Genomic DNA, 24,546 nt, shown 5'->3' on the forward strand with positions numbered 1-24,546 from the left:
ATTCCCAAGATATAACTAAAGGCAAGGAAAAAAACCAGTATTACAGGAAGATCCTATCATCATAATTTAACTTCTAGAAACACCACAGTGAGTTCCTGGCTCCCGTCACTTAGAACATCTCGCGCCGACTAACAGCAGTTCCAGCTAGAGCTCAGCCACCATCTGTGGCTGTCTTTCACAATCTCAGCCATAAAGGAAAAGCAATGTTTCAAACGTGCTGTTTGGTTTGGCTAGGCTCCTCTACACATAAGCTAAGTGCACGCATTTTTCATTTTCTGGGATCTGAGCTCCAGCAGAGTTTGAAACATGACATTCAAAGCACCATTTAACAGAAGACAAGAAAGAACGACATCCTCTAATACCTTAAAACTGATTTTTTTTTTTTTTTTTTTGTGAGACGGAGTCTTGCTCTGTCACCCAGGCTGGGGTGCAGTGGCACGATCTCGGCTCACTGCAAGCTCCATCTCCCAGGTTCACGCCATTCTCCTGCCTCAGCCTCCCGAGTAGCTGGGACTACAGGTGCCCGCCACCGCGCCCGGCTAATTTTTTTTTTTGTATTTTTAGTAGAGACGGGGTTTCACCGTGGTCTCAATCTCCTGACCTCGTGATCCGCCCGCCTCGGCCTCCCAAAGTGCTGGGATTGCAGGCATGAGCCACTGCGCCCGGCCAAAACTGATCTTAGTTATGAGATTTGGATTGGGACTCTGAGACAACCTAACAGAAAATATCCTGGAGGTGGGAGGGACTTTCCATGAGGTACTAAAATTCATTTCCTCTACAAAACTAACCCTAGAGTAATCACTAACAACAAATACCAATACACTGGCCTCACACCACCTAGAGTGAGGGAGTGAGGGACTGTGAGCAAAAAATTGAAGAGGGGCCACACACACACACAAAACCAAACAACCAATGAGCAAGAAAAAATAATACTTTACTGCAATACTTTTAAACATGCCCCAAAAATCCATGATAAAAAAACTGCAGAAAGTTTAAATAACAATAGGACCTGATCCTACATATGCCTGACTTAGTCTTACTTCACCCTCATCCTGACCAGGCCAGATCTGGAATTTATTTGAAATTTTGGTATGTTGTTCATTTTATCACATTAAACTATTATTTATCTTGATTACTGAGTGTTTTTGGTGCCCCCTTAAACTTTTCATTGGCGGACAGTGCCTCAGCTTCACTCCCCTCACCTTGGCCAGGCTGTCAATATATATGAATCTGTGTAATACTAGAAAACCCTGTGTGTTAGCTCTACCATTACTCTCATTTACAAATGAGTAAACACAAAATATTGGCTACTCTGCCCAAAGTCACAGAGCTAGGGTGGTCAAATCAGGATCCAAATCCAGAGCCTACACTCTTAAATACAACTACACTATCTCTCTGAGCTTTGCATCACTAAGTCATTTGGCATAAATCAATACAGTTCTGGATTTTAAAAAATCCAGATATGTGGAAACAATCCAAATAAACTCTAAATAAAGATAATTTGGGGAAATTCAGTCATGAGTTGTTCACCGCTGAACAATATCCTGCAATATTTAGCCTAAGTGTGTTTTTTTCTTTTCTTTTTTTTTTGAGACAGGGTCTCATTCTGCCAACCAGGCTGGAGTGCAGTGGTGCAATCACAGCTCACTGTATCCTTGAACTCCTGGGTTCAAGCAATCCTCCCATCTCATCCGCCCTAGTAGCTGGGACTACCGGGGTACACCACCACAGCTGGCTAATTGTTTTTATTTTTGTAGACACATGGTCTTGCTACGTTGCCCAGGCTGGTCTCAGAAGTCCTGGCCTCAAGTGGTCCTCCCACTTCAGCCTGCCAAAGAGCTGGGATTACAGCCATGGGCCACTACACCTGGCCTAGGCTAAGTGTTATTTCCACCATGCTCCCAGCATTTTTGTCCTGCCATTAATTTTAAACAGCCATCTTATTCTTCAGCATAAGCCAAGGGAGAAAATCTCTGGCCTGACTCAAAGGACAGGACTACAGATTTGAGTAACCTGGAGTAGCTAGTAGGTTCTGAAACGGCCCTGGTATGTACCCTCAAATATGGTAGGTAGGCTTTTATGAGGCTGAGCTACAGTGTGCCCTGCAGGACAATGTTCAGAAATACTTTCCAAATAATGTGTTTATTTAGAAAGAGAATATGGAGAGCAGGCCAGGTGTGGTGGCTCATGCCTATAATCCCAGTACTTTGGGAGCCTGACAGGGGGAGGATCACCTGAGGCCAGGAGTTCAAGACCCACCTAGATAACATAACAGAGACCCTCATCTTTACAAAAACAAACAAAAAGAACATGCAGGGCCAGGCACAGTGGCTCACACCTGTAATCCCAGCACTTTGGGAGACCAAGGCGGGTGAATCACCTGAGGTCAGGAGTTCAAGACCAGACTTACCAACATGGTGAAACCTCGTCTCTACTAAAAATACAAAATTAGCTGGGCATGATGACACATGCTTGCAAGCCCAGCTATTGGGAGGCTGAGGCAGGAGAATAGCTTGAACCTGGGAGGCGGAGTTGCAGTAAGCCGAGATCGCGCCATTGCACTCCAGCCTGGGCAACAAGAGCAAAACTCTGTCTCAAAAAAAAAAAAAAGAATATGCAGAGTAACCTACTAAAGCTACAGTGGTTCTACCACACTTAACCAGTTGTTAGTGGTGGTCATTGCAGTTTAAAAGGGTCATGGTGAAAGGCTGAAAAAGAATTAGAAACGACACGGGAAGAATGGTAGACAGAACTGGAGCTATTTTTCTTGGGGAAAAAAAGACAACTTAAGTCAGAGAAGTGCTGCCTAGCAACTATTTTCAATTATCTGAAGAGCTAGTGGATTTAATTTATGTGACAACAAAAGACTGAAGTTGGACAAATGGATGACAGTTTATGGATGACAGTTTCAAGGAGCTGGCTTTCATCTCAGTATAACGGGAAAAAAAATCTTCCAACAATTAGACCTGTCCAGCAATGAAAGAGCCTGTTTCCAGAGAAGGAGAGTTAGCTGTCAGCTGCTATAGAATGGATCCAGCACAGAATGGCCACTTGGAGAGAATGACTTAAAATCCCTTCCAATTCTAAGACATTAAGAAATGGAACAAATCATTAAAATTAACACATTCATTGTTATGCATAGTGTTTAGTCTCTAAGAACCCTAGAAAACCAAAACAGAACTGAGCTCCACGGAAAGGAGATCTTGCATTTTTTTCGCGCTCCAAGCTAGATCCTTGATCTTTTTTTTAAACTAAGCCACTAAAGTAATACAAGTAAAAAAAAAAAAAAAAAAAAAAGTCTATCTCCCTTTTGGAAAAACTAAATTATGTCCTGAGACAGTATTTATAGTTACCATTTAAGAAAACTGGGAAACTGTACTCATATATGCAATCAATATTTTATAGTTCTCTTGTAAACTACATTGGCTGTTCTACCACAGTTATGCAGAAGAAAAAATATAGAAGCAGCTGAGTGCAAAAAACAAAGCAGACCAGAAGTTGAATCAGATATATCAGCAGCCCAGCATATTAAAAGATCCTGAAAAAAAATCCATCCGATTAGACCTACAGGAAAACTTAGAAAACTGCCCCTCTTGATGATGACATAATTTGTTTCTTTTTTTTTTTTTTGGAGAGAGTCTTGCTCTGTCACCCAGGCTGGAGGTGCAGTGGTGTGATCTTGGCTCACTACAACTTCCACCTTTCAGGTTCAAGTGATTTTCCTGCCTCAGCCCCCTGAGTAGCTGAGACTACAGGCACAAGCCACCACACCTGGCTAATTTTTGTATTTTTAGTAGAGAAGGTTTCACCATGTTGGCCAGGCTGGTCTCAAACTCCTGACCTCAAGTGATCCACCCGCCTTGGCCTTCCAAAGTGCTGGGATTACAGGAGTGAGCCACTGCACCAGCCAAGATGACACAATTTTTAAAAAGCAAGTATGGCCAGCCCCAGTGGCTCACACATGTAATCCCAACACTGTGGGAGGCCAAAGTGGGAGAACTGCTTGAGTCCAGGAGTTCAAGACCAGCCTGGGCAACATAGTGAGACCCTGTCTTCAAAAGAACTTTAAAATCGGCAGTGTGGTGTTGAGCACCTGTAGTCCCGGCTACATGGGAAACTGAGGGGGGAGGATTGCTAGAGTCTGGGAGGTTGAAGCTGCGGTGAGCCTTGAAAACACCACTGTACTCCTCCAGCCTGGGAGATAAAGCAAGACTATTTCAAAAAAATTTTAAAAAGAAATTATGGATTCAAGGAGTCTTCCAAATGAGGAACACACATAACTTTAATGCAAATATTTTTGTTTGGACAAGACTGAACACAAGAGAAGTCCAAGGGAAAATAGAAGGACAGCACAACTAATAGGAGGTTTACAAACAGTGAGCAAGTGTAGCCTCTGCTGGGTGGTACACACACACACACACACACAGCTTAAATCCCAATGGATTGTGCTAGTGCTTCCATTCAAAGCACCACATTCACTAAGGAAGATTATAAATGAAATCAAAGCATTAGGAGTCCAGAAAAGAAGGGAACAAACAATAGAAAAAAGCCTCCTACTTCCCAGGCATTTTACACAGAGGACCCCATCTGACCCTCAGGAATGAAGTTTAATTAACTTCCCCCAAAGTTTACAAAGCCAGTAAAAGGTGGAGCCAGAGTTATGCCTGCCTCTAAGCCCACCTATATTTTCTCTACAGCATATAGCCAACTCCCTGTGCCTACCACTTCTTGTGCCGAAGGCCACCAGATACCTCCACCTGAAACTTCTTACAGGCATGTTAAGCTCATTATCCTCTTCACGCCTGGACTGCCCTCCTTGTGTTAAATGGGACTACTTTCCTGGCACACTCATTCAAGTTCACCCCTTCAAAGGGCAGCACTTGGCTCTGCCCCGCCCGCCATTCTCCTACAGTCCTATCAGACAACTGCCATCACTACCCCCACTCCTCTCACTTCCCCTTTTATCCATTACTGTTACCCCAGACCGCATCTAAACTGTTGTGGCACCATTTTGGCTGTGCTCCAGTTTCCCACCACTACAATCCACTTCATACCCTGCTACGAGAAACAGCCACCAAAAGGAGTTTGAGGAACTCGATCTGGAATTACATGTAAGCCCCAACTCTACATATAATTCCTCCAACTCTAGATTTCAGTGAAGGTTCCTTTTTTTTTTTTTTTTTTTCCCAGACATGGGATCTCCCTGCGTTGCCTAGACTGGAATGCAGTGGCTATTCACAGACAGAATCATCATGCACTACAGCCTTGAACTCCTGAGCACAAGTGATCCTCCTGCCTCAGCCTCCCAAGTAGCTGGGACAACAGGTGTGGTGTGTGTCATCTCACCCCACAAAGTCCCCTTAATTTTAATTGTCTACTCACAGACGTGATACCTACATCAAAAATACCCTGCTTTCACATGTTTCCACCTGCTACTCATCCTTCAAGGCTCGGTTCTAATGCCATCTTTCCCAAAGCCCTCTAACTCTTTTGTCCAGAGGTGTAACAAACAACTATTAAGCAAGGTATGTTAGACACTAGAGATTTTTTAAATGAACTTAATAAAAGTTCATAGAAGTAACTCTTCTCTCTACCGTTCTTAAAAAAGTGTTTTCATTCCTATTTTTATAGCACTCAATATAATTTGCTTTATAAAATAATTGAGTGTATTTTTATCTTGTAAATTGTTGAAGGTAGAGACCATTTCTTACTCTGATTAACAAAATGCTTTTGGAATAGACTGATTTTACAAGTGCTTAATAAGTTTAAAGTCTACCCATTTGTCTGCCAATACTGACAAGCCTCTTAACTGTTCTCCCTAGTTTCACTCTAGAACTTTCGACCCCAGTTTCCAAATAGCCTGAGTGATCTATTCAAAATGTGAGTCAGATGTCAGTCCCATGTTTAAAAACAATGGCTACACTGTGGGTTAGGCAATGGTGTTTTAGCTATGACACCAAAAGCACAAGCAACAAAAGAAAAAATAGATCATCTGGACTTCATCAAAATCAAAAACTTGTGCTTCCAAGGGAGCCATCAAGAGAGTGAAACAGGATAGGAGAAAATATTTGTAAATCATATATCTGATAAGTGACTTGTATCCAGAATATATAAAGAATTCAACAAGACAAATGAGCCAATTTTAAAATGGGCAAAGGATTTGAATGGAATTTCTCCAAAGAAGATATGCAAATGGTCAGTAAGCATATGAAAAGAAGTTCAGCATTATTAGTTCTCAGAGAAATACAAATCAAAGCCACAATGAAATACCACTTTATACTCAATAGGGTAGCTAAAATGGAAAGAGAGAGAAAGGGAGCGAGGGAGGGGTGGTTAAAGCAAACTAAATATGACCTGAGAAGGACTCCATACTTCTGTATTTGAGTCTTTGTGAAACCGCCTTTGCAAAATTATAACTGAGGAAATTATGACAGTGAAAGAAATCAGACCTAACTGACTCCATCTTGCTTCTAACCTTTAAGCTGCCCTTGTTCATTGCTGGGTGTAGGCCAAACCAACTTTGGGAAGGAATTCAGTACATGGGTTTGACTCTGAAACAAAATTGATTAACAGCCCTTTCCTGAAAAGATCCCTTCTTGCCTGGGGACCAGTCTGCCTTTGCAGGACTAACAAATTAGCTACAAGATTAGAAATTACAGTTTAGGGGTCATGCAGCCTCTGGCTCCAAGAGTCCAAACCTCCCCAAATTGCTCCTGGGGATAACATCACTCTGTAAAATCTAAGATCAGTTCTTGAGATATTTTGCAGATCCTGCACTCACTGGATCAGCTGACACTACCCAGACCCATAATCTGGCTCAACAAGTTCTGCCATCCCACCCAAGAACAGAAGACAGCAAGAAAACCTCACTTTGACCCCCTATGATTCCATCTCCAACCTGACTAATTAGCACTCCCCCACTTCCCAAGCCCTACCCACCAAATTGTCTTTAAAAACTCTGATCCTTGAATGCTCAGGGAGATTGATTTGAGTAATAATAAAACACCGGTCTCCCATACAGCCAGCTCTACGTGGATTACTCTTTCTCCATTGCAATTTCTGTCTTGATAAATCAGCTCTGTCTAGGCAGCAGGCAAGGTGAGCCCATCAGGAGATTACACTTGTGGACAAACTGCAACCTGGCTTAGGTAGATAAGACTAAAAACCTAATTTAGGAGTATGTGACTATAACAATAGCTGAGTCTTGGCCAATCCCAGTGGCCATACTTCAACCACTCATACACTGCTGAGTGTTCAAACTGTGTTCAAATAAGGCAAACGCCGAGCTATAACCAATCCAGCCATTCTGTATCTCACTTCTGATTTCTGTAGTCATTTCTCTTTTTTTGTCTATAAATCTTCTTCCACCATGTGGCTGTACTGGAGTCTCTGTGAATCTGCTGTGATTCTGAGGGCTGCCCGATTCGTGAATCATTCATTGCTCAATTAAACTTGGCTGAAGTTTTTCTTTTATCAGAAGGTAAAAGTTGACAATGATGAAAAGAAACTGGAACCTTCATTCATTGCTGGTGGGAAGATAAAATGATGCAGCTACTTTGGATAACAGTTTGGCACTTCCACAAACTATTAAATGTCAAGTTACCAAATGAACCTGTATTTCTATTCTTAGGTATATACCCAAGAGAAATGAACATTTACATCCATACAAAAACTTATATACAAATGTCCCATAGCAGGAAACAACCCAAGTGTCCATTAACGAATGAATGGATAAACAAAATGTGGTATACCCATTCAATAAATTACTTGGCAATACAGATAAACCCTGAAAACATGCTAAGCAGCCAGACACAAAAAGTCACATATATTAACATACGACTATCCAGAATAGGCAAATCCATACAAACAGAACTAGAGTAGTAATTGCCTGGGGCTGGGGCAAGGGGGAAATAGGGAGTGACTGCTAATGGGTATAGGGTTTCTTTCTGGAGAAATGAAAATGTTCTGAAATTAGATAGGGGTGATGGTTTTACAACTCTGTAAAATATAGGAAAACCTCTGATTTTTACACTTTTTTTTTTTTGTAGAGTTGGGGTTTCACCGTGTTAGCCAGGATGGTCTCAATCTCCTGACCTCATGATCTGCCCGCCTCGGCCTCCCAAAGTGTTGGGATTACAGGTGTGTGCCACTGCACTCGGCCCTGAGTTGTACACTTTTAAAGAATAAATTTTACTGTATGCAAATTTTACATTCAGTATGGCTGTTACGTATAAAAAATAAATAAAAGTAACAACCTAAAAACCATCCATGGATTCTCATCCGGTTACAATGAGGCCCAAACTCCTGGCCATGCCTCAAGGCCCTATACCTACCTTTCCAGCCTCCACTTCTACCATCTCCTCCCCACTTACAATGCTCAAGACACCAGCCTCCTCCCCCATCCTCTCCACTTACTGAGAGTTCACTCCTACATTAGGCTCTTTCCACATACTGTTTCCTCCGCCTCAAATCTTCTTGTTTAAGACACTTCTCACTCTATCGCCCAGCCTAGAGTGCGGTGGTGTGACCATAGCTCACTGCAGCCTCCACCTCCTGGGCACAAGTGATCCACCTCAGCTTCCCAGTAGCTGGGACTACAGGCCTGCACCACCACATCCAGCTAACTTTATTTTTATTTTCCATAGAGACGGGGCCTCACTCTGTTACCCAGGCTGGTCTCAAACTCCTAGCCTCAAGCAATCCTTCTGCCTCGGCCTCTCAAAGTGCTGGGAATACAGGTGTGAACCACTGTGCCCAGCCTGCTACCAAATCTTCACATGCCTGACTCCTACCCTTATTCAGAGCTCAGCTTAAGTATTACCTCCTCAAAGAGGCCCCTAACTTCACAATCTCAAGTAGTCTTCCCACTCTTCCTCACTGTACTATCTCATTTTCTTTAGAGTACTTCCAGAAGATATCAGGTACAAGGCATACGGTATATGAGGTGTCTTATTTTTCTGTCTCCTCTCCTCTCATTATAGCCTATTAAAACATCAGTTGAACTGAACCGTCATGAAAAAAATTTACTATTCAAATGGCAACAGACAATAACTGAAACTATGAAATAGAACATCTTACAAGAGATAATGAATAACAAATTAAAGGTATCAACAGGTATGAGAGAATTTTAGAGAAGAAAATGACCTGTAGCTACAACAGGTATGGAAAGGCTTCATGGAAGCAATGAGAGTAAAAATGGACTTCGAGAGATTAAAGAAGTGTGAAAGGCATTACACGCAAAAGGTACATGTGAACAAAGCACTCCTTGCTGCCTTGTCTATGACCCCCATGCTTTACCTGCATGCATGCACACCGCCATGCCTCCTGGGAATGTAATGTAGAACTCAGAGCTCAAACCCTAGACTGTCAGTACCTCAAGGACAGAGAACAAGTTTTACTTTTCTGCACGCCTCCCCATACCTAATGCTGGGACATGTGACAAATGGGACAAATGAATAATAAAATAACACCAAGTTCAGGCATTATTCCTGAACTCTTACCATTATGATGAAAAGCAATTTCCACCTCCTCACAACCAAATGGCTTCTATTTTTGACCTCCTTTGGTCCTTTTGATCATGGGAGGAGGAAGTTATTGCTTCCTTTTTTAGGTTTTAAAAAAAAAAATGTTTTAGGGACAGAACAACAACAACAAAAAGTGCATCCCTCTATCCTACCCTTAAAGGGCCTTCTGAGCCTCAGCATACTTGTTCCCTGCTATCCATGGTGCTATGGTCTGAACGTGCCCCCCAGATTCATATGCTGAAACTTAATAACCAATGTGATAGTATTAAGAGGTGGGGCCTTTAAGTGGTCATAAGGGCTCCTCCCCTGTAGTGTGGTGGCTCACGCCTGTAATTCCAGCATTTTGAGAAGCCGATGCAGGCAGATCACTTGAGGCCAGAAATTCAAGACCAGCCTGGGCAATATAGTGAGACCTTGTCTCTACCAAAAATTTAAAAATTAGCCAGGTGTGGTGGCATGCGCCTGTAGTCCCTGCTACTCTGGAGGCTGAGATAGGAGTACTGCTTGAGCCCAGGAGTTCCAGGCTGCAGTGAGCCAATATTGCATCACTCCACTCTAGGCTGGGCAACAGAGCAAGACCTCACCTCCAAAAAATAAAAAACAAAAAAAAACACAAAAACAATAAATTAAGTCTTGTGTCTTATAAAAGAGGCTTCACCACCTTGGGAGTCTGAGGCAGGAAAACTGCTTGAGTATAGGAGCTCAAAACCAGCCTGGCCAACAAAGTGAGACCCTGTCTCTAGTGGAAAATTTTTAAAATTAGAAAAAATAAAATCAAAGAAGCTTAATGTGGCCTTTAGCCCTTTTCCTCTTCCATCCTTTCTGCCATGTGAGAATACAAAGTTCAAGGTGCAACCTTGGAAGCAGTCAACAGGCCTTATTAGACACCAAACCTGCCAGCACCTTCATCTTGGAATTCCCAGCCTCCAGAACTGTGAGAAATACATTTCTGTTGTTTATAAATTACTCGATCTCAGGTATTTTGTTATAGCCACACAAACAGACTAAGACACACTGCCCCTACATGGCATTTATAAGACATGAGTATTTCACTAGTTTCTAGAGTACTCAGATGTCAGCAAGACATAATGGGAAGAAGTTTAATCCTAGCTATGGAGCCCCAGGTTTGAATGCTAGTTTCTCTTTAACTAGCTGTTTGACTTAGGACAAGTTACTCAACCTTTCTGAGGCCACATATTTGTCACTCAACTTTTTTTTTTTTTTTTTTTTTTTTTTTGAGACATAGTCTCGGCTCTGTTGCCCAGGCTGGAATGCAGTGGCACGATCTTGGCTCACTGCAACCTCCGCCTCCCGGGTTCAAGCGATTCTTGTACCTCAGCCTCTCGAGTAGCTGGTACTACAGGCGCACACCACCATGCCCAGCTAATTTTTGTATTTTTAGTAGAGATGGGGTTTCACCATATTGGCCAGGCTGGTCTCGAATTCCTGACCTTGTGATCCACCTGCTTGGGCCTCCCAAAGTGCTGGGATTACAGGAGTGAGCCACCACGCCTGGCCAACTTTTTTTTTTTCTTTTTGAGACAGGGTTTCGCTCTGTTGCCCAGACTGGGGTGCAGTGGCTCAAACACAGCTCACTGTAGCCTCACTATAGACTCACTGTAGCCTCCTGGGCTCAGGCAATCCTCCCACCTCAGTCTCCCAAGTAGCTGGGATTACAGGCATGCGCCACTACTCTGGCTAACTCTGTTTATTTTTTGTAGAGACAGGGTCTTGCCATGTTGCCCAGGCTGGTCTCTAACTCCTGGGCTCAAATGATCCATCCGCCTTGGCCACCCAAAGTGCTGGGTTACAGGCGTGAGCCACTGCACCTGACCAAGTTAGTTACTCAACCTTTCTGAGGCCATTTATTTATTTGTAAAGCAAATGATATAACAAAAACTGCTCTGGAGATCTGTGTGGGAATTAGAGATAATATGCATTCATTAGTCAGTCCAGGGCCTGGCAGTTGCTTTGCCCCCTGCAAATGTTGGTTATGACCAAGTCACAAGAATCATAAAATGCCAAGGTCACAGGTTACTGCTGCCCAGACAGAAGGTGCTGAAGATCAGAAAATAGTTGACTTCTAGCTTCTTGGAAGCTAGATGATAAACAAGAATGACTCTGCATTATTTCAGTATTATCTGTCTGGCTAAGTAAGGGATGCTTGCTCCTGGATCTGTTGTTTAACTAGTACAAAAACTCTCAGAACTTAGAGGTGAGACTGTTAAAATATAACATCAGCCATTTAAATTCAACTACATGAAGCTGTACAAACAAGACCTTTTGTACTATGTCTTAAAGGCCAACCTGAGAGCTTAAACATCAAGTGGAGGGGGTAAAATACACAGAGTAATCCAAAAGCCTCTATTATCTACTCATGGTTTTTTAAAAAAATCTAGTTTGGGCCGGGTGCAGTGGCTCACACCTGTAATCCCAGCACTTTGGGAGGCCGAGGCAGGTGGATCATCTGAGGTCAGGAGTTCAAGACCGGCCTGGCAAACATGGTGAAACCCCATCTCTACTAAAAATGCAAAAAAAAACTTAGCAGGTCATGGTGGCAGGAGCCTGTAGTCCCAGCTACTTGGGAGGCTGAGGCACAAGAATCGCTTGAACCCAGGAGGCAGAGGTTGCAGTGAGCCAAGATCACACTACTGCACTTCAGCCTGGACAACAGAGTGAGGCTCCGCCTCAAAGAAAAAAAAAAAGTCTAGTTTGCTAAAGGAAAATACATGGTTGAGATATCTGATCCATTGTCCATTGTGAAAGTACATCATCTAAAAAACTTACAAAATTTCCAAGTCCTTAAACCTTCTCACAATATGCGCCAATACAGATTGTTAAAGAGCAGACTAGCATAATATAATACCATTTAACAATTTACTTGGTAGATTTTGAAGGGAACAGGTAATTCAACATGCTTTTCAGAATGGATGAATTTATAGTTAACAGTTTGAAGCCCAATTTACTAATTTTAAGATTGTTTGCCATCCTTCAGTTCCAGAAGTTAAAAGCCGAAGTTTAAATGATATACTACAATGCCACTATGTTTATGTATATCTTAAAGGCAAGCACAAGCAATGAGGGCTGGAAAGGTGATATGGGGCAGGCATGATAACCCTTTCCTTTGACAATATCATTAGAGATGGATGCAGACTAAAATGATAATAGAAAAGGCAAGGCCAAGCCATAAAAGCAAGGACCTCTTGTGGACCATAAACAAACTTTACAAGAGGAGTTTCAGGTATGCTGTCACAATGACCACGCCATCTTTTTGTAGCTGTGCTCATTTGTCAAAGCTCAGCTCAGGAATCGCCTCCTCTAAAAAGCCTTCCCAAATCTCACCTCCTCCTAAATGCTGGGTTAGCTGCCTCTTCTGTAAGCATGCACATCTTGTAGCCTCAATTAATTTTTTTTTTCTTGGAGACAGGGTCTTGTTCTGTTGCCCAGGCTGGAGTGCAGTGGCATGATCACAGATCACTTCAACCTCAACCTCTTGGGCTCAAGTGATCCTCCCACCTCAACCTCCTGAGTAGCTGAGACTACAGGTGTGCACAACCACACCCAGCTAATTTTCTTACATTATTTTTAGTAAAGATGAGGTCTGGCTATGTTATCCAAGCTGGTCTTGGACACTTGGTCTCTAGCAATCCTCCAGCCTCAGCCTCCCAAAGTGCTGGGATTACAAACATGAACCACCACACCCAGCCCAAATGTGTTATTTTCTTCTTGTTTGCTTGCCTGTCTGACTGCCTGCCTCCACCAAAAACAGCAGCTCCTTCAGGAACAGACCTTGTTTCACCTCTTTGCATCCCACAAGCCAAGATTGCCTGGCACTCAAACATTTGTTGAAAGACACATTTACCAGGACATTCAGTGCAGCACGCTCTGTATATCGAATGACTATAAATAACCTAAATTCCAATCAACAGGAGACTGATTAAATTGTGGTCCCAGGACTCCCGTGGGTCCATGAGACCTTTTCAGGGGTCCATGAGTTCCCCTTTAATTACATGTGTATAAAGCCAGATGTTCTTCAAATACTTTAACCAAAACAACATAGCACCAAAGACTGAATGAAGAACCAGATATGAGAATAAAGTTTTCTTCTATTAGGCCAGAAAGATTTGCAAATGTGCAAAAATAACAGTACTTTTCTCATTAGATTTCATTTTGGAAAACAGTTAATTTTCACAGAAATCTGTTAACATACAGTGGATTATTGTTATTTTTGATGAATTAATATTTTTAAATTTTCTCAATTTTCTTTTTTTTTGAGACACAGTCTCGCCCTGTCGTCCAGGCTGGAGTGCAGTGGTGCGATCTTGGCTCACTGCAACCTCCGCCTCCTGGGTTCAAGCAATTCTCAAGCAAATCTCAGCCTCCAGAGTAGCTGAGATTACAGGCATGTGCCACCACACCCGGCTAATTTTTGTATTTTTAGTAGAGACAGGGTTTCACCATGTTGGTCAGGCTGGTCTCAAACTGCTGACCTCATGATCCACCCACCTCAGCCTCCCAAAGTGCTGGGATTACAGGCATGAGCCACTGCGCCCGGCAAATTTTCTCAATTTTAATTTCAAATCCATGTAACATCTATATATGTAACCCACAGAAACAAAGCTTCTTTGGTTCTCAATTTTCAAATGTGTTAAAAAGGACCTGAGGCCAAAATGTAAGAGAAAAGCTAAATAAACTATGATATATCTGTACAATAAAAGATAATGCAGATATCTTTTTAAAAGAATAAAGTAAACTGATACATGCTGATGGAAACCACTATCTAAGCTTTACTGCTAAGTTTTTCTTAAGTGCAATACAAAGAACAAATATGTACATTAAAAAAAAAGGTACTGCTATACACACATAAATGCTATAGATACATGACAAAATCTTTGGATACACATCCAAAAAAAGTTAAAAGCAGATGCCCCTGTGGAGAGAAACTGGGGAACCAAGAGTCAGGGATAGGCATGAAACTTTCCACTCTATTCCTACTGTATTACTTGAAAATTTTACCATCTGCATGTACCTGTATTACCTTTTCAAAATTAAAAATGGAATAACAAATTATATTTGAATATTGGAATTGTACATGAGTATTTAACTCACATTAAAAAACGGTATTTAACAGAATTGGAAAATATTAGATGATACATTGTTAAAGCAAGCAATTTTCAAAACAGTAATACTATAATACAATGCAATAATAATGTAACTCAAAATGTGTGTGTGTGTGTGTGTGTGTGTTCCTGAAAAAGTCTAGAAGGATACACTGTATATAAAAGTATTAGCACTGTGGATGGTGGCTCATGCCTGTAATCCCAGCACTTTGGGAAGCCAAGGCGGGCAGATCACTTGAGGTCAGGAGTTCGAGACCAGCCTGGCCAATATGGTGAAACCCCGTCTCTATTAAAATACAAAAAATTAAGCCAGGCATGGTGGCAAGTGCCTGTAATCCCAGCTACTTGGGAGGCTGAGGCAGGAGAATCACTTGAACCCAGGAGGTGGAGGTTGCAGTGAGCCAAGAGCCGAGAACACGCCACTGCACTCTGGCCTAGGCGACAGAGCAAGACTCCATCTAAAACAAACAAACAAAAAAAGTATTAGCAATAACTTTTCCTTCCAGTTGGTAAATTACAAGTGATTGTTTTCATCTTTCTAAACTTTTGCTAACTTATACATATTATTTCTATAATCAGGAAATCAGTTTATATATGTATGCTACATATATCCATACCTAAATAAAATGTTTTTCATTTTATTTTTTTATTTACTTTTTGAGACAGAGTCTTGCTCTGCTGCCCAGGCTGGAGTACAGTGGCGCAATCTCAGCTCACTGCAACCTCTGCCTCCTGGATTCAAGAGATTGTCCTGCCTCAGCCTCTCAAGTAGCTGGGACTACAGGCACATGCCACCAAGCCCAGCTAATGTTTGTATTTTTAGTAGAGACAGAGTTTCGCCATGTTGGCCAGGCTGGTCTCGAACTCCTGGCCTAAATGAAACATTTATTAAGCCAAAAAGTACACAAATAAAGTAGCACCTATAAACTACCAAGAACTTGAGTGAATATTTGTAAGTTACGTTTAAAACTCTCCCTATGTCGGCCGGGTGTGGTGGCTAACACCTGTAATCCCAGCACTTTGGGAGGCCGAGGCAAGTGGATCACCTAGGTCAGGAGTTCAAGACCAGCCTGGCCAACATGGTGAAATCCCATCTCTACTAAAAATACAAAAATTAGCTGGGCATGGTGATGGGCGCCTGTAATCCCAGCTACTTGGGAGGCTGAGTCAGGTGAATTGCTTGAACCCGGGAGGCGGAGGTTGCAGTGAGCCAAAATCACGCCACTGCACTCCAGCCTGGGTGAGAAGAGCAAGACTATGTCTTAAAAAAAAAAAAAAAAAAAAAAATTCTCCCTATGATTTAAGTTCTATTTTGGCCACTAGTTTTATTCCTAGAAACCTATCCCAAAGAAAGTATATCTGTCCAGTGATTTGTACACAATGACATTTGTAAGAGCATTCTTTATTTGTTTGTTTAAATGTTTATTTTATGTATAAAGAACTATCGTGGTTTTTTATTGGGTAGATGCCTTGGATAATCCTTTGAAAGAGGATCATTTAGTCCAACTTAATAAAACTGATGTTGTTCGCGTACTGACGGAAACACTGGCAGCACATATTGAGGCCATATTTCTGGATCAGACAGTGCCGGTTTGAACAGACGCGACAAGAGCGAGAACCCTGGTGGAATTTTCAGCAGTGGCTCCAGTACAGCTGCTGGTGACCCATCTTGCTGACAGGAGTGCAACAAGGTAAAAGGAAGGAGCTAGCCCACGCATGTGCTCTTCCAAGGGCATTCTTAATCAGCAAAGTATGCAAATAACCCAAATGTTCCACAAAAGATTGGTTAGACACATTCTAGTTCATTCAACCCTATAGCACATTCACCCAGGCAGGCGCTCAGGGCAAAATCCTAGGATTCATTGTAGACTTCTTTCTCTCCATCACCTCTCACAACCAATTCATTATGTCCAGTCAGCTCTGCCTTCATACATATCTCAAATCCCTTTATTTCTCTCCTCCTCTGCCACCAACAAGTTCAAACCACAGGCCACTCTCCTCATCCATACTGGTCTCCCTCTTGCTCACCTAAGTCACCTCTCCACACAGCAGGCAAAAGATCAACTTTTAGAAAGTAAATCTTTTCATGTCATTGTCCTATGTAAAACCCTTCCTTGGCTTTCCAGTGCCCTTGGAATAAAATCCAATCCTTAACAGGATCCCCCAGGCTCTACCTGATCTGGCACCTGCTCGTCTCTCTGACCTGACCTACTTCCACATCCCTTCTATATGCTAGGCTCCAAACATACTGTCACTTCTTTCTGTTCCTCAGACACGCTATGCTAATTCCCACCTTAGGGCCTTTGCACTTGCTGTTCCTTCTTCCTGGAACACCCTGTTCCTAATCATCACAAGCTCATTGTTTATGGTATGAATAAGGACATTCACCTCCTGGAGAGGCCTTCCCTAATCACACAACCTAAGACAGTCACTTTAATTTATTTGCTTAAATTACCCTTAAGGAATTAAGGGTGACTTTTACTTGCTGCTTTCATTTCTTCTACTGTTTTACATTTTCTAAATTTTGTACAAGGCATGACTTTGATCAGAAAAAGCTACTTCTAAAAAATGATCCTGGCCAGGTATGGTGGCTCACACCTGTAATCTCAGCATTTGGGGAGGCCGAGGCGGGCACATTGCCTGAACTAAGGGGTTCAAGACCAGCCTGGGCAACACGTAGAAACCCTATCTCTACAAAAAAATACGAAATTATCCAGGCATGGTGGCGCATGCCTGTAGCCCCAGCTACTTAAGGGGCTGAGGTAAGACAATCACTTGAGCCCGGGAAGTCAAGGCCACAGTGAGCCGTGTTCATGCCACTGCACTCTAGCCTAGGTCACAAAGTGAAACTATGTCTCAAAAAGAAGAAGAAGAAAAAATCCCACTGGAAGAATGTGCAAAGATTCAGATGTACATGTGGCTAAGGCAGGCTTACTGTCATGGAATGCCTTACTCAAGTCACAAATAGTGTTCTTCAAATATCTGTAAAAAATCCTCAAAGAAACCAAAAAAGCAACAACATTAAGTGGATATGGAATGGACCTTTGGACTGGAGAGGTCTCAAAACCAGTCAGACCCTTGCTTGACCTGTGCTACATCTTGAGCCTCACCAAGCTAGTGGGGGAAATGGAATAGAACATACTCTAGAAACCCTGTAATAAGCCAAGACTCTGTATGATCTATAAAAAGGATAACTATTGAAACCTGTTTTAGATACGTTGTTGAACTCTGGCTCCCAAGTCTCTCTAATACAATGTTTCTATCTTCCAGTTCTCAGAAGTTTTCCCTCTTACATAAGACACACATTTATACTTAATGAGCACCAAAAAAAACCCTGAGCCCTCTGAACTAGGCCATCTTTTCAAAAAGAGGCTGGGCCCATAGACTAACTTGAAATGCTAGTCCCATCAGCAAAACTCCAGCAAGAGCTGCAGTTAATATTGAGAGCAGAGGCCAGGTGCGGTGGCTCACGCCTGTAATCCTAGCACTTTGGGAGGCCGAGGCGGGCAGATCACGAGGTCAGGAGTTCAAAACCAGCCTGGCCAATATGGCGAAACCCCATCTCCACTAAAAATACAAAAATAGCCACGCGTGGTGGTGTGTGCCTGTAGTCCCAGCTACTCTGGAGGCTGAGGCAGAAGAATCGCTTGAACCTGGGAGGCAGAGGTTGCAGTGAGCCGAGATTGTGCCACTGCACTCCAGCCTGGGTGACACAGTGAGACTCCGGTTTCAAAAAAAAAACAAACAAACAAAAAAAAACAACAACAAAAAAAAATATATATATATATACATACAGAGAGAGAGAGAGAGCAAGCGCAGAAACAGGTTTGTTCCTTAACATCTTTTATCTCAATTAAGTCCAAGATGCTTCCAAATGGAGATGTGCCAGTTTTCCTGCACTTGAGATGGTAGATCCAGTATAATGTGGTTTTAAAAAATACCACTATTTCTCCAACCTTTAAAACAGGATTTGCATATCCTTTAGATATGACCCAATAAAAGAATCTATCATTAAATATCAGAATTTGATCAGAGTTTGTAATAGGACTCACTCAATAGAGTGCCAGTCCCTGTGTGTGTGTGTGTACTCACACATACGTGTGCATACCCATACACACACAGAGAAAAGCTAATATTCCTTATAACAGAGGTGAAGACCCAACTCCTGGCAATCTAACAGAACTCTCCCTTCTATTTACTCTTGCAGTGTGCTAAAGAAAATCTGAGCCAGAGATACGGGGGTGACTCTTCAAATGAGGTATCTGATAAGCCTCAGCCTGTACCACTCTAGGCAGTATAGGAAGGGCCAATGGGTGACAGCTACCATGAAGCTAATCTCAGATCCATATTAAGTATAAACTTTTACCATAAATCAGAGTTAATTAAACAAAATGGACTCTATGCTATAGGTTGCTTGACTTCTGGACTAAGATGTACTGTCTAGAATTTGTGACCCAGGCCTTTAACACAGACTCGGTAAGCTCCTTTTATACATTAGGTACTTCGCCTGATCCCTGTCCTCCAAGTTTCAGAGTGGAAATTGTACAATGGTACAGGCAGAAAGAACAAAAGGCCCAAGAATGGGCCAGGTGCAGTGGCTCACACCTGTAATCCCAACATTTTGGGAGACTGAGCCAAGAGTTTGAGACCAGCCTGGGCATTAAAGCAAAACCCCATATCTATAAATAATAATAAAATAAAAGAGGCACAAGATTATCTTAAACAATGCTATTGCCCCCAGCACCTAGAACATTGAGGCACAGCAGCCACTCAGCAGACATCTTACTGGGTGTGAGACAGGCATTTTTTTTTTTACACTGCATGATATGTGACTGCAACATTAGAATCAATAAGACATGTGCAGCGGAGGCCAGGTGCGGTGGCTCACATTTGTAATCCCAGCACTTTGGAAGCCAAGACAGGTGGATCATCCAAGGTCCCGAGTTCGCGACCAGCCTGACCTCGAACCTTCGTAGAGATGGTGAAACCCTATCTCTACGAAAAATACAAAAATTAGCCGGGCATGGTGGCAGATGCCTGTAATCCCAGCTACTTGGGAGGCTGAAGCAAGAGAATCGCTTGAACCCGGGAGGCTGAGGTTGCAGCGAGCCGAGATGGCGCCACTGCACTCCGACCTGGGTGACAGAACGAGACTCGTCTCAAAAAAAACAAGTTATGTGCAGAGGAAAGAGATGAATTCTGCCAGAGCAGGTGAGGGAAGACTTCCAAGAAGCAATGACATCAGAATGGCCCTTTCCTGAAAGAGCAGCTTTTCACCAGGCTGCAGGAGGAGGAAAGCCATGTAGACAAGAGTGTGCCCAAATCTCGGCTGGAGCAGATGGCCGGAGCTACTTTCCAATTCAAATTCCTACACGGTTCTATTTCCTGGGTTTTTGTTGTGCTTCATCGTCTCCTTCAAACCTTCCATTATGAAGGGTACATACAGAAGGGTGGTTGTGCTTCCCACCAGGAAATCAGCTAAAAGCAAACAGCAGGTAACAGACAGAAAAATAAATACCGTGGAATGGAATGTTTTATTTACCAGGCAGTAAGCCTATAAGATTCTCAGACCTTCTGAGAGGGAAAAATAATCCGATAACCCGAAAGTTCACTAGAAACAAGCCACTTTCAAAACATATTGCTGTCCCTTATTTTTCTTCTTTCTTTGATAAAGTTTTTTTTTTTTAATTGGCTCATGCAAAAAGCTGCTTGATTCCCAACAGAAAAAAGAAAATCTAAACATTTCATAGTCACTTCTCACTCCAAGGAGGATCACTGGGGAGGAAATGAAGGCATTTGAAAGAGGATGAAAACTAAAATTTAGAACACAGGAAAGTTGAAATAAAAAAAAAAGAGAGAGAACAAGGGAAAAGAGCAAATGGAAAATTTTCAAAGCCCCTAAGAAAGTGCAGAAATAAGCTACTTCCCATCACACTCTCTTTAAAAATGGTAAGGACTATGAGTCCAGTCCCAGGATGGACAGTGTGAAGCCCTTCATTCCAAAAGGAAACAAGTCACCAAGTAAGGTACAGAGAATTATGGAATGGGCTCATCTCTTCTCACTGTCTTCCTTCACTGACTTCATGCCCCTACCATGAAGAAGCCCAACCTAAACACAAAACCCTTAGGATGAGAGCCAGCCTTCCCTCTCAGGCCGCTCTCCCCTCAAACCGCAGCATTCCAAGAATAAAATACATTTGAATGTATTAAAATCAAAATAGGCGCACTTGAGGTAACAATACCCACACCAGAAAACTCAAGTGCAATCTGGTACACATAATTCTTCCTTTTGAGACATGGGGGTGGGGGAAGAGTTTCCTGTAAAAGTCCGCTTTTTCAACCTGCTTAAGAGATAAGCAATAAAACTCTGGAGATACTTCTTAATTCCTTGCTTTTAAGCTTTCCTTTTATTTTCTGGTACTGTCCTCCACCTTCCTTTTCAAATCACTCTGCTTCTGAAATGCAGCTCTCCAGATAATTAGTCCATGATGGGCAATAACCAGCCCGGACACCCTTGAGAAGTACAGCGGACAGTAAAGGACCCCTGCTGGGAAGAACAACTTTTCATAAAGGAGTTGCTAATTACCAGCATCTCCATCCCAGAAGGGTTAAGAGCCTCGCAGCAGCACAACCGCTACCACTCGCCTTTTAACGCCAATTCTTTTGGAACTGGTGTGCACGTGGAGTGGGAAGAGAGGGGGAAAGGGACGCACTCAACCCCGTCAGACTAAGAAATCAGGCGATCTATATATCCCCAAGTTCACCACGCCAGCCAAAGGAGGCATCTCATGCCAAGGGAGGCAGCTCAAGAAGCCATTTCCAGGAAAGCTGTATTCAAAATGTAATTTATCAGAACGAGTCTCCTCCGAGTCTCCTGACGGCCAGGCCCTGCGGCTTCGGGAGGAGGGGGAGTTGCTGGGGAGAGTTTACCTTAGAAGGCGACAGCGAACAGACAGGCCTTTCAAAGCCACCCAGGGCTCTGCCCCGAGGCCCGAGGCTGCGTGGAGGGGCTCGAGAGAGGCGAGGCTCCGAGCCCCCCGGCACCACAGGTTCCCCGGCGCGCGGCCCCGCCCGACTGCCACAGGTGGGCGGCGCTCCGCCTCTGGGCTCCCGCGGGAGGGGGCGCGCGGCTCTCTAGGGACTCGGGGGAGGGGGTCAGAGCTAAGGGGTACGGGGGCGGCTCTGTCTTAAGGAGGGCAGCGTGAGACGGAAGCTCCGGGTTTTCCCTGCCTAGTTCTCGTTCCCTCGGCCGGGTGGCTCCGGCTTTTCCTCGCGGCAGGAGGAGCGGTGGAGAGAGGAGCCGTGGGCACCTCCCACCGGCTGCCACTGGAGCCTCGGCCTCCTCCCCGGGCGCGGTTAAGCCGCGCGGCCGCCAGCTGCATGCGCCCCGGCACGTACAAGCCTGCACGACCACACGCGGGCGGGGGAAGGGCGCCGCGATCCGGGAGCCCCAGTCCCTCCAGGGCCTCACCCCAGCCCAACGCGGCTCGCCCCCGGCCCTCGTCCCCGCAGCCCCTCACCGGTGTTGGCCTTGATGTTCTCCCGCAAGAAGTGGCCGCTGGAGAGATGCTGGAGGCCAAAGTTCTGGGCGATCCTCTGGCACACGGTGCCCTTGCCCGAGCCGGGCGGCCCGAGGATGACCGCGCGCAGGAGTTTGGAAGCCATTGCCTTCGCGAGGAGGGGGGCGGTCAAACGCGCTGCCCCGACCGCGGCCCCGGAGGGAGCCCCGGAAACTTTGTTTCTCGGCCCCCTACCTCTGGCACCCTCCGCTCTCACTGGGACTCGCCGGCCGCCCCTACAGGGGGAAGGAGAGACTTTTAAGACAACCCCTCCCCTCAGCCCAGCGCCGGGACCGAGTCGCAGGCGGAGTGAGCGCCACGCTACACCTCCCCGCCCTCCTCCACCTCCTCGCCCTCCTCCACCTCCTCGCCCTCCTCCACCTCCTCGCCCTCCTCCACCTCCTCGCCCTCCTCCACCTCCTCGCCCTCCTCCACCTCCTCGCCCTCCTCCACCTCCTCGCCCTCCTCCACCTCCTCGCCCTCCTCCACCTCCTCGCCCTCCTCCACCTCCTCGCCCTCCTCCACCTCCTCGCCCTCCTCCACCTCCTCGCCCCCACGCAGAGCTGCTGGAGCGCGCCGTGCCCCGCCCTGCCGTCTCGGCCTCCAGGGGTCAGAGGTCGGCCCGGCCAGTCCCACCTTCATCCTTTCCTCCAGCTCGCTCCCCACGCCGCGTCCGCGAAGGGGGCCGGGCGGCCGGGCATCCCCAAGCCAGTCTCCGCCAAGCCGGGGAAGCTGGCACAAGGGGGGTGACTCAAAGCCAGCCCCCGCCGCCCCACGCACCGGGCGGCCTAGGGGCTGAGCCCCTGCCCGGTCCTCGCACGTGGGCAACGTGTGGTCTGCGTCTCGCCCCCTTCCCGGCGGCTGTCACATCCCCCGGAGTCTCAGCTGCCGCCGCTGCCCGCCGCCCGCGCGCGCTCGGAGGGGCCCACCTCCACCCGGGGTTGGCGGATGCGCTCCCCGGCCGTGGGGCGCGCGACGAGCCCGAGCCCCGCGCCTCGCCACCAAAGCAATCAAATAAACACACACCTTGGCTGGAGGCAGCACTCCGAGAGGCTTCCAGCCCGGATCCTGCAGGGCGGCACCGCCTCCGCCCGCCCAGTCGCGGAGCCCCGGCCGGCCGCGCGGGACTCGCGCCTTACGTAAGCCCGGGAGACCGGCTCCGCGCGAGCCGCTGGCCGCCGCCCCCTCCCCTCCCCTCCACTCCACTCCCACCCAGCCTGCCTGGCCCACGTGCTCCCTGCGACCCAGCGAGGGCTGCGGGGGCGAAGCAAGGTGCAGACCACGCGAGGTAGAGAAACCCCTTTTTTTCCTTCGCGGTCGCCTGGGGACCGCGGTCTACTGCAAAGGAAGGGAAAAATAACAACTTGTTGAGCGCCTACTGTGCGCCAAGTTCGCGGCTGGGTGATTTCGTTGTGTTTACAGCCGAGGAATGGAGTGTGACCATTCATTCATTGATTCATTCAGCAAATGTTTATTGAGTGCCTACTGTGTGCCAGAAACTATTCTAGGCGCGTAGGATCTAGCCGTGAACAACAGATCGAATCCTGCTTTCAAGAAATTGCGTCCTAGCGAGAGGCTGGAACCCAAGACTGACTGACTCCAAAGTCTAGGCGCCTTGGGGAACAGGGAAGAAGGGGATGTCCCTCACCTGTGTTCAGGGCCTTCTTGGTAAATGATTCCAGGACTTCCATGCGCATTATGTTGGTGCTGCACCTATAACTCACCAAGTCCAAATGGAGTCTGTCTTCCCCCACTCCACCCTCCCCTGCATATCCCAATCCACATTCTGTTAGATCTGTGCGCACCTTACACACAGCCTTTAATTTCCCACCCCAACTAGTGGGATAACTGCCCATAAGACTCCAGTTTCTGTGCCATTCCATTTTCCATGCAGTTGCCAGGAATATTGATAAAGTGAAAATCAATTTCTATTATTTCCTGGCCTCAGATATTGTCTTCCCTTCAGGATAAAGTGAAAAATACTCAGCAGGGGCGCAGAGATGCCTTCCGTACACCTTTGCATTCTGCAGGCCCCCTCCTCTGCCTTCCTTCCACAGGCCACCTGCCTTTCAGGAAATCTATTGCAGAGTTCCCAGCGCCAATACCCAGGACTCAGAGAAGGTGAGGGACACAAGTAGTGGGATGGTGTGGAGAAGAACCCTCTCTGAGTTCCTGACTGCTCTTTGATTGGGGTTGGTGGAGGACAGGGCCTGGCATAGTTTCCTGACACCCAGTGCCTCTCCCCACTGCTTACTCCACGCACAAAATTGGCCAGACAGCACACCCAGACCACCAACCCCAGGCCAGCGTTTGTTCCATAGACTGATCTCCCTGTAAAATGTC

General features: G+C 45.3%; 1 protein-coding gene and 1 pseudogene across 9 annotated transcripts in view; both read right to left on the reverse strand.

The window, feature by feature from the left end:
- Positions 1 to 23,374, reverse strand: part of AK4 (adenylate kinase 4) — an 84,145-nt gene extending 60,771 nt beyond the window's left edge. Inside the window, exons 1-2 of one of the 9 annotated variants that reach the window (XM_054484082.2) lie at positions 23,230 to 23,374; positions 22,165 to 22,439 (exon numbers count right to left, since the gene is read on the reverse strand). In XM_054484082.2, the coding sequence (XP_054340057.1) occupies positions 22,165 to 22,309 (145 nt within the window). In that variant the 5' untranslated portion in view covers positions 22,310 to 22,439; positions 23,230 to 23,374. Of the gene's footprint in view, positions 1 to 21,574; positions 21,722 to 22,164; positions 22,440 to 22,548; positions 22,598 to 22,728; positions 22,790 to 22,839; positions 23,206 to 23,229 lie in introns of those variants that run through there. The other 8 variants (XM_063654653.1, XM_054484080.2, XM_063654647.1 and 5 more) reach the window with 8 other exon arrangements.
- Positions 16,142 to 17,240, reverse strand: LOC129034642 (small ribosomal subunit protein uS14-like; annotated as a pseudogene).
- Positions 23,375 to 24,546: the final 1,172 nt, after the last annotated feature.

The sequence above is a fragment of the Pongo pygmaeus genome, chromosome 1 (assembly GCF_028885625.2).
Source record: "Pongo pygmaeus isolate AG05252 chromosome 1, NHGRI_mPonPyg2-v2.0_pri, whole genome shotgun sequence".
Taxonomy (NCBI): domain Eukaryota; kingdom Metazoa; phylum Chordata; class Mammalia; order Primates; family Hominidae; genus Pongo; species Pongo pygmaeus.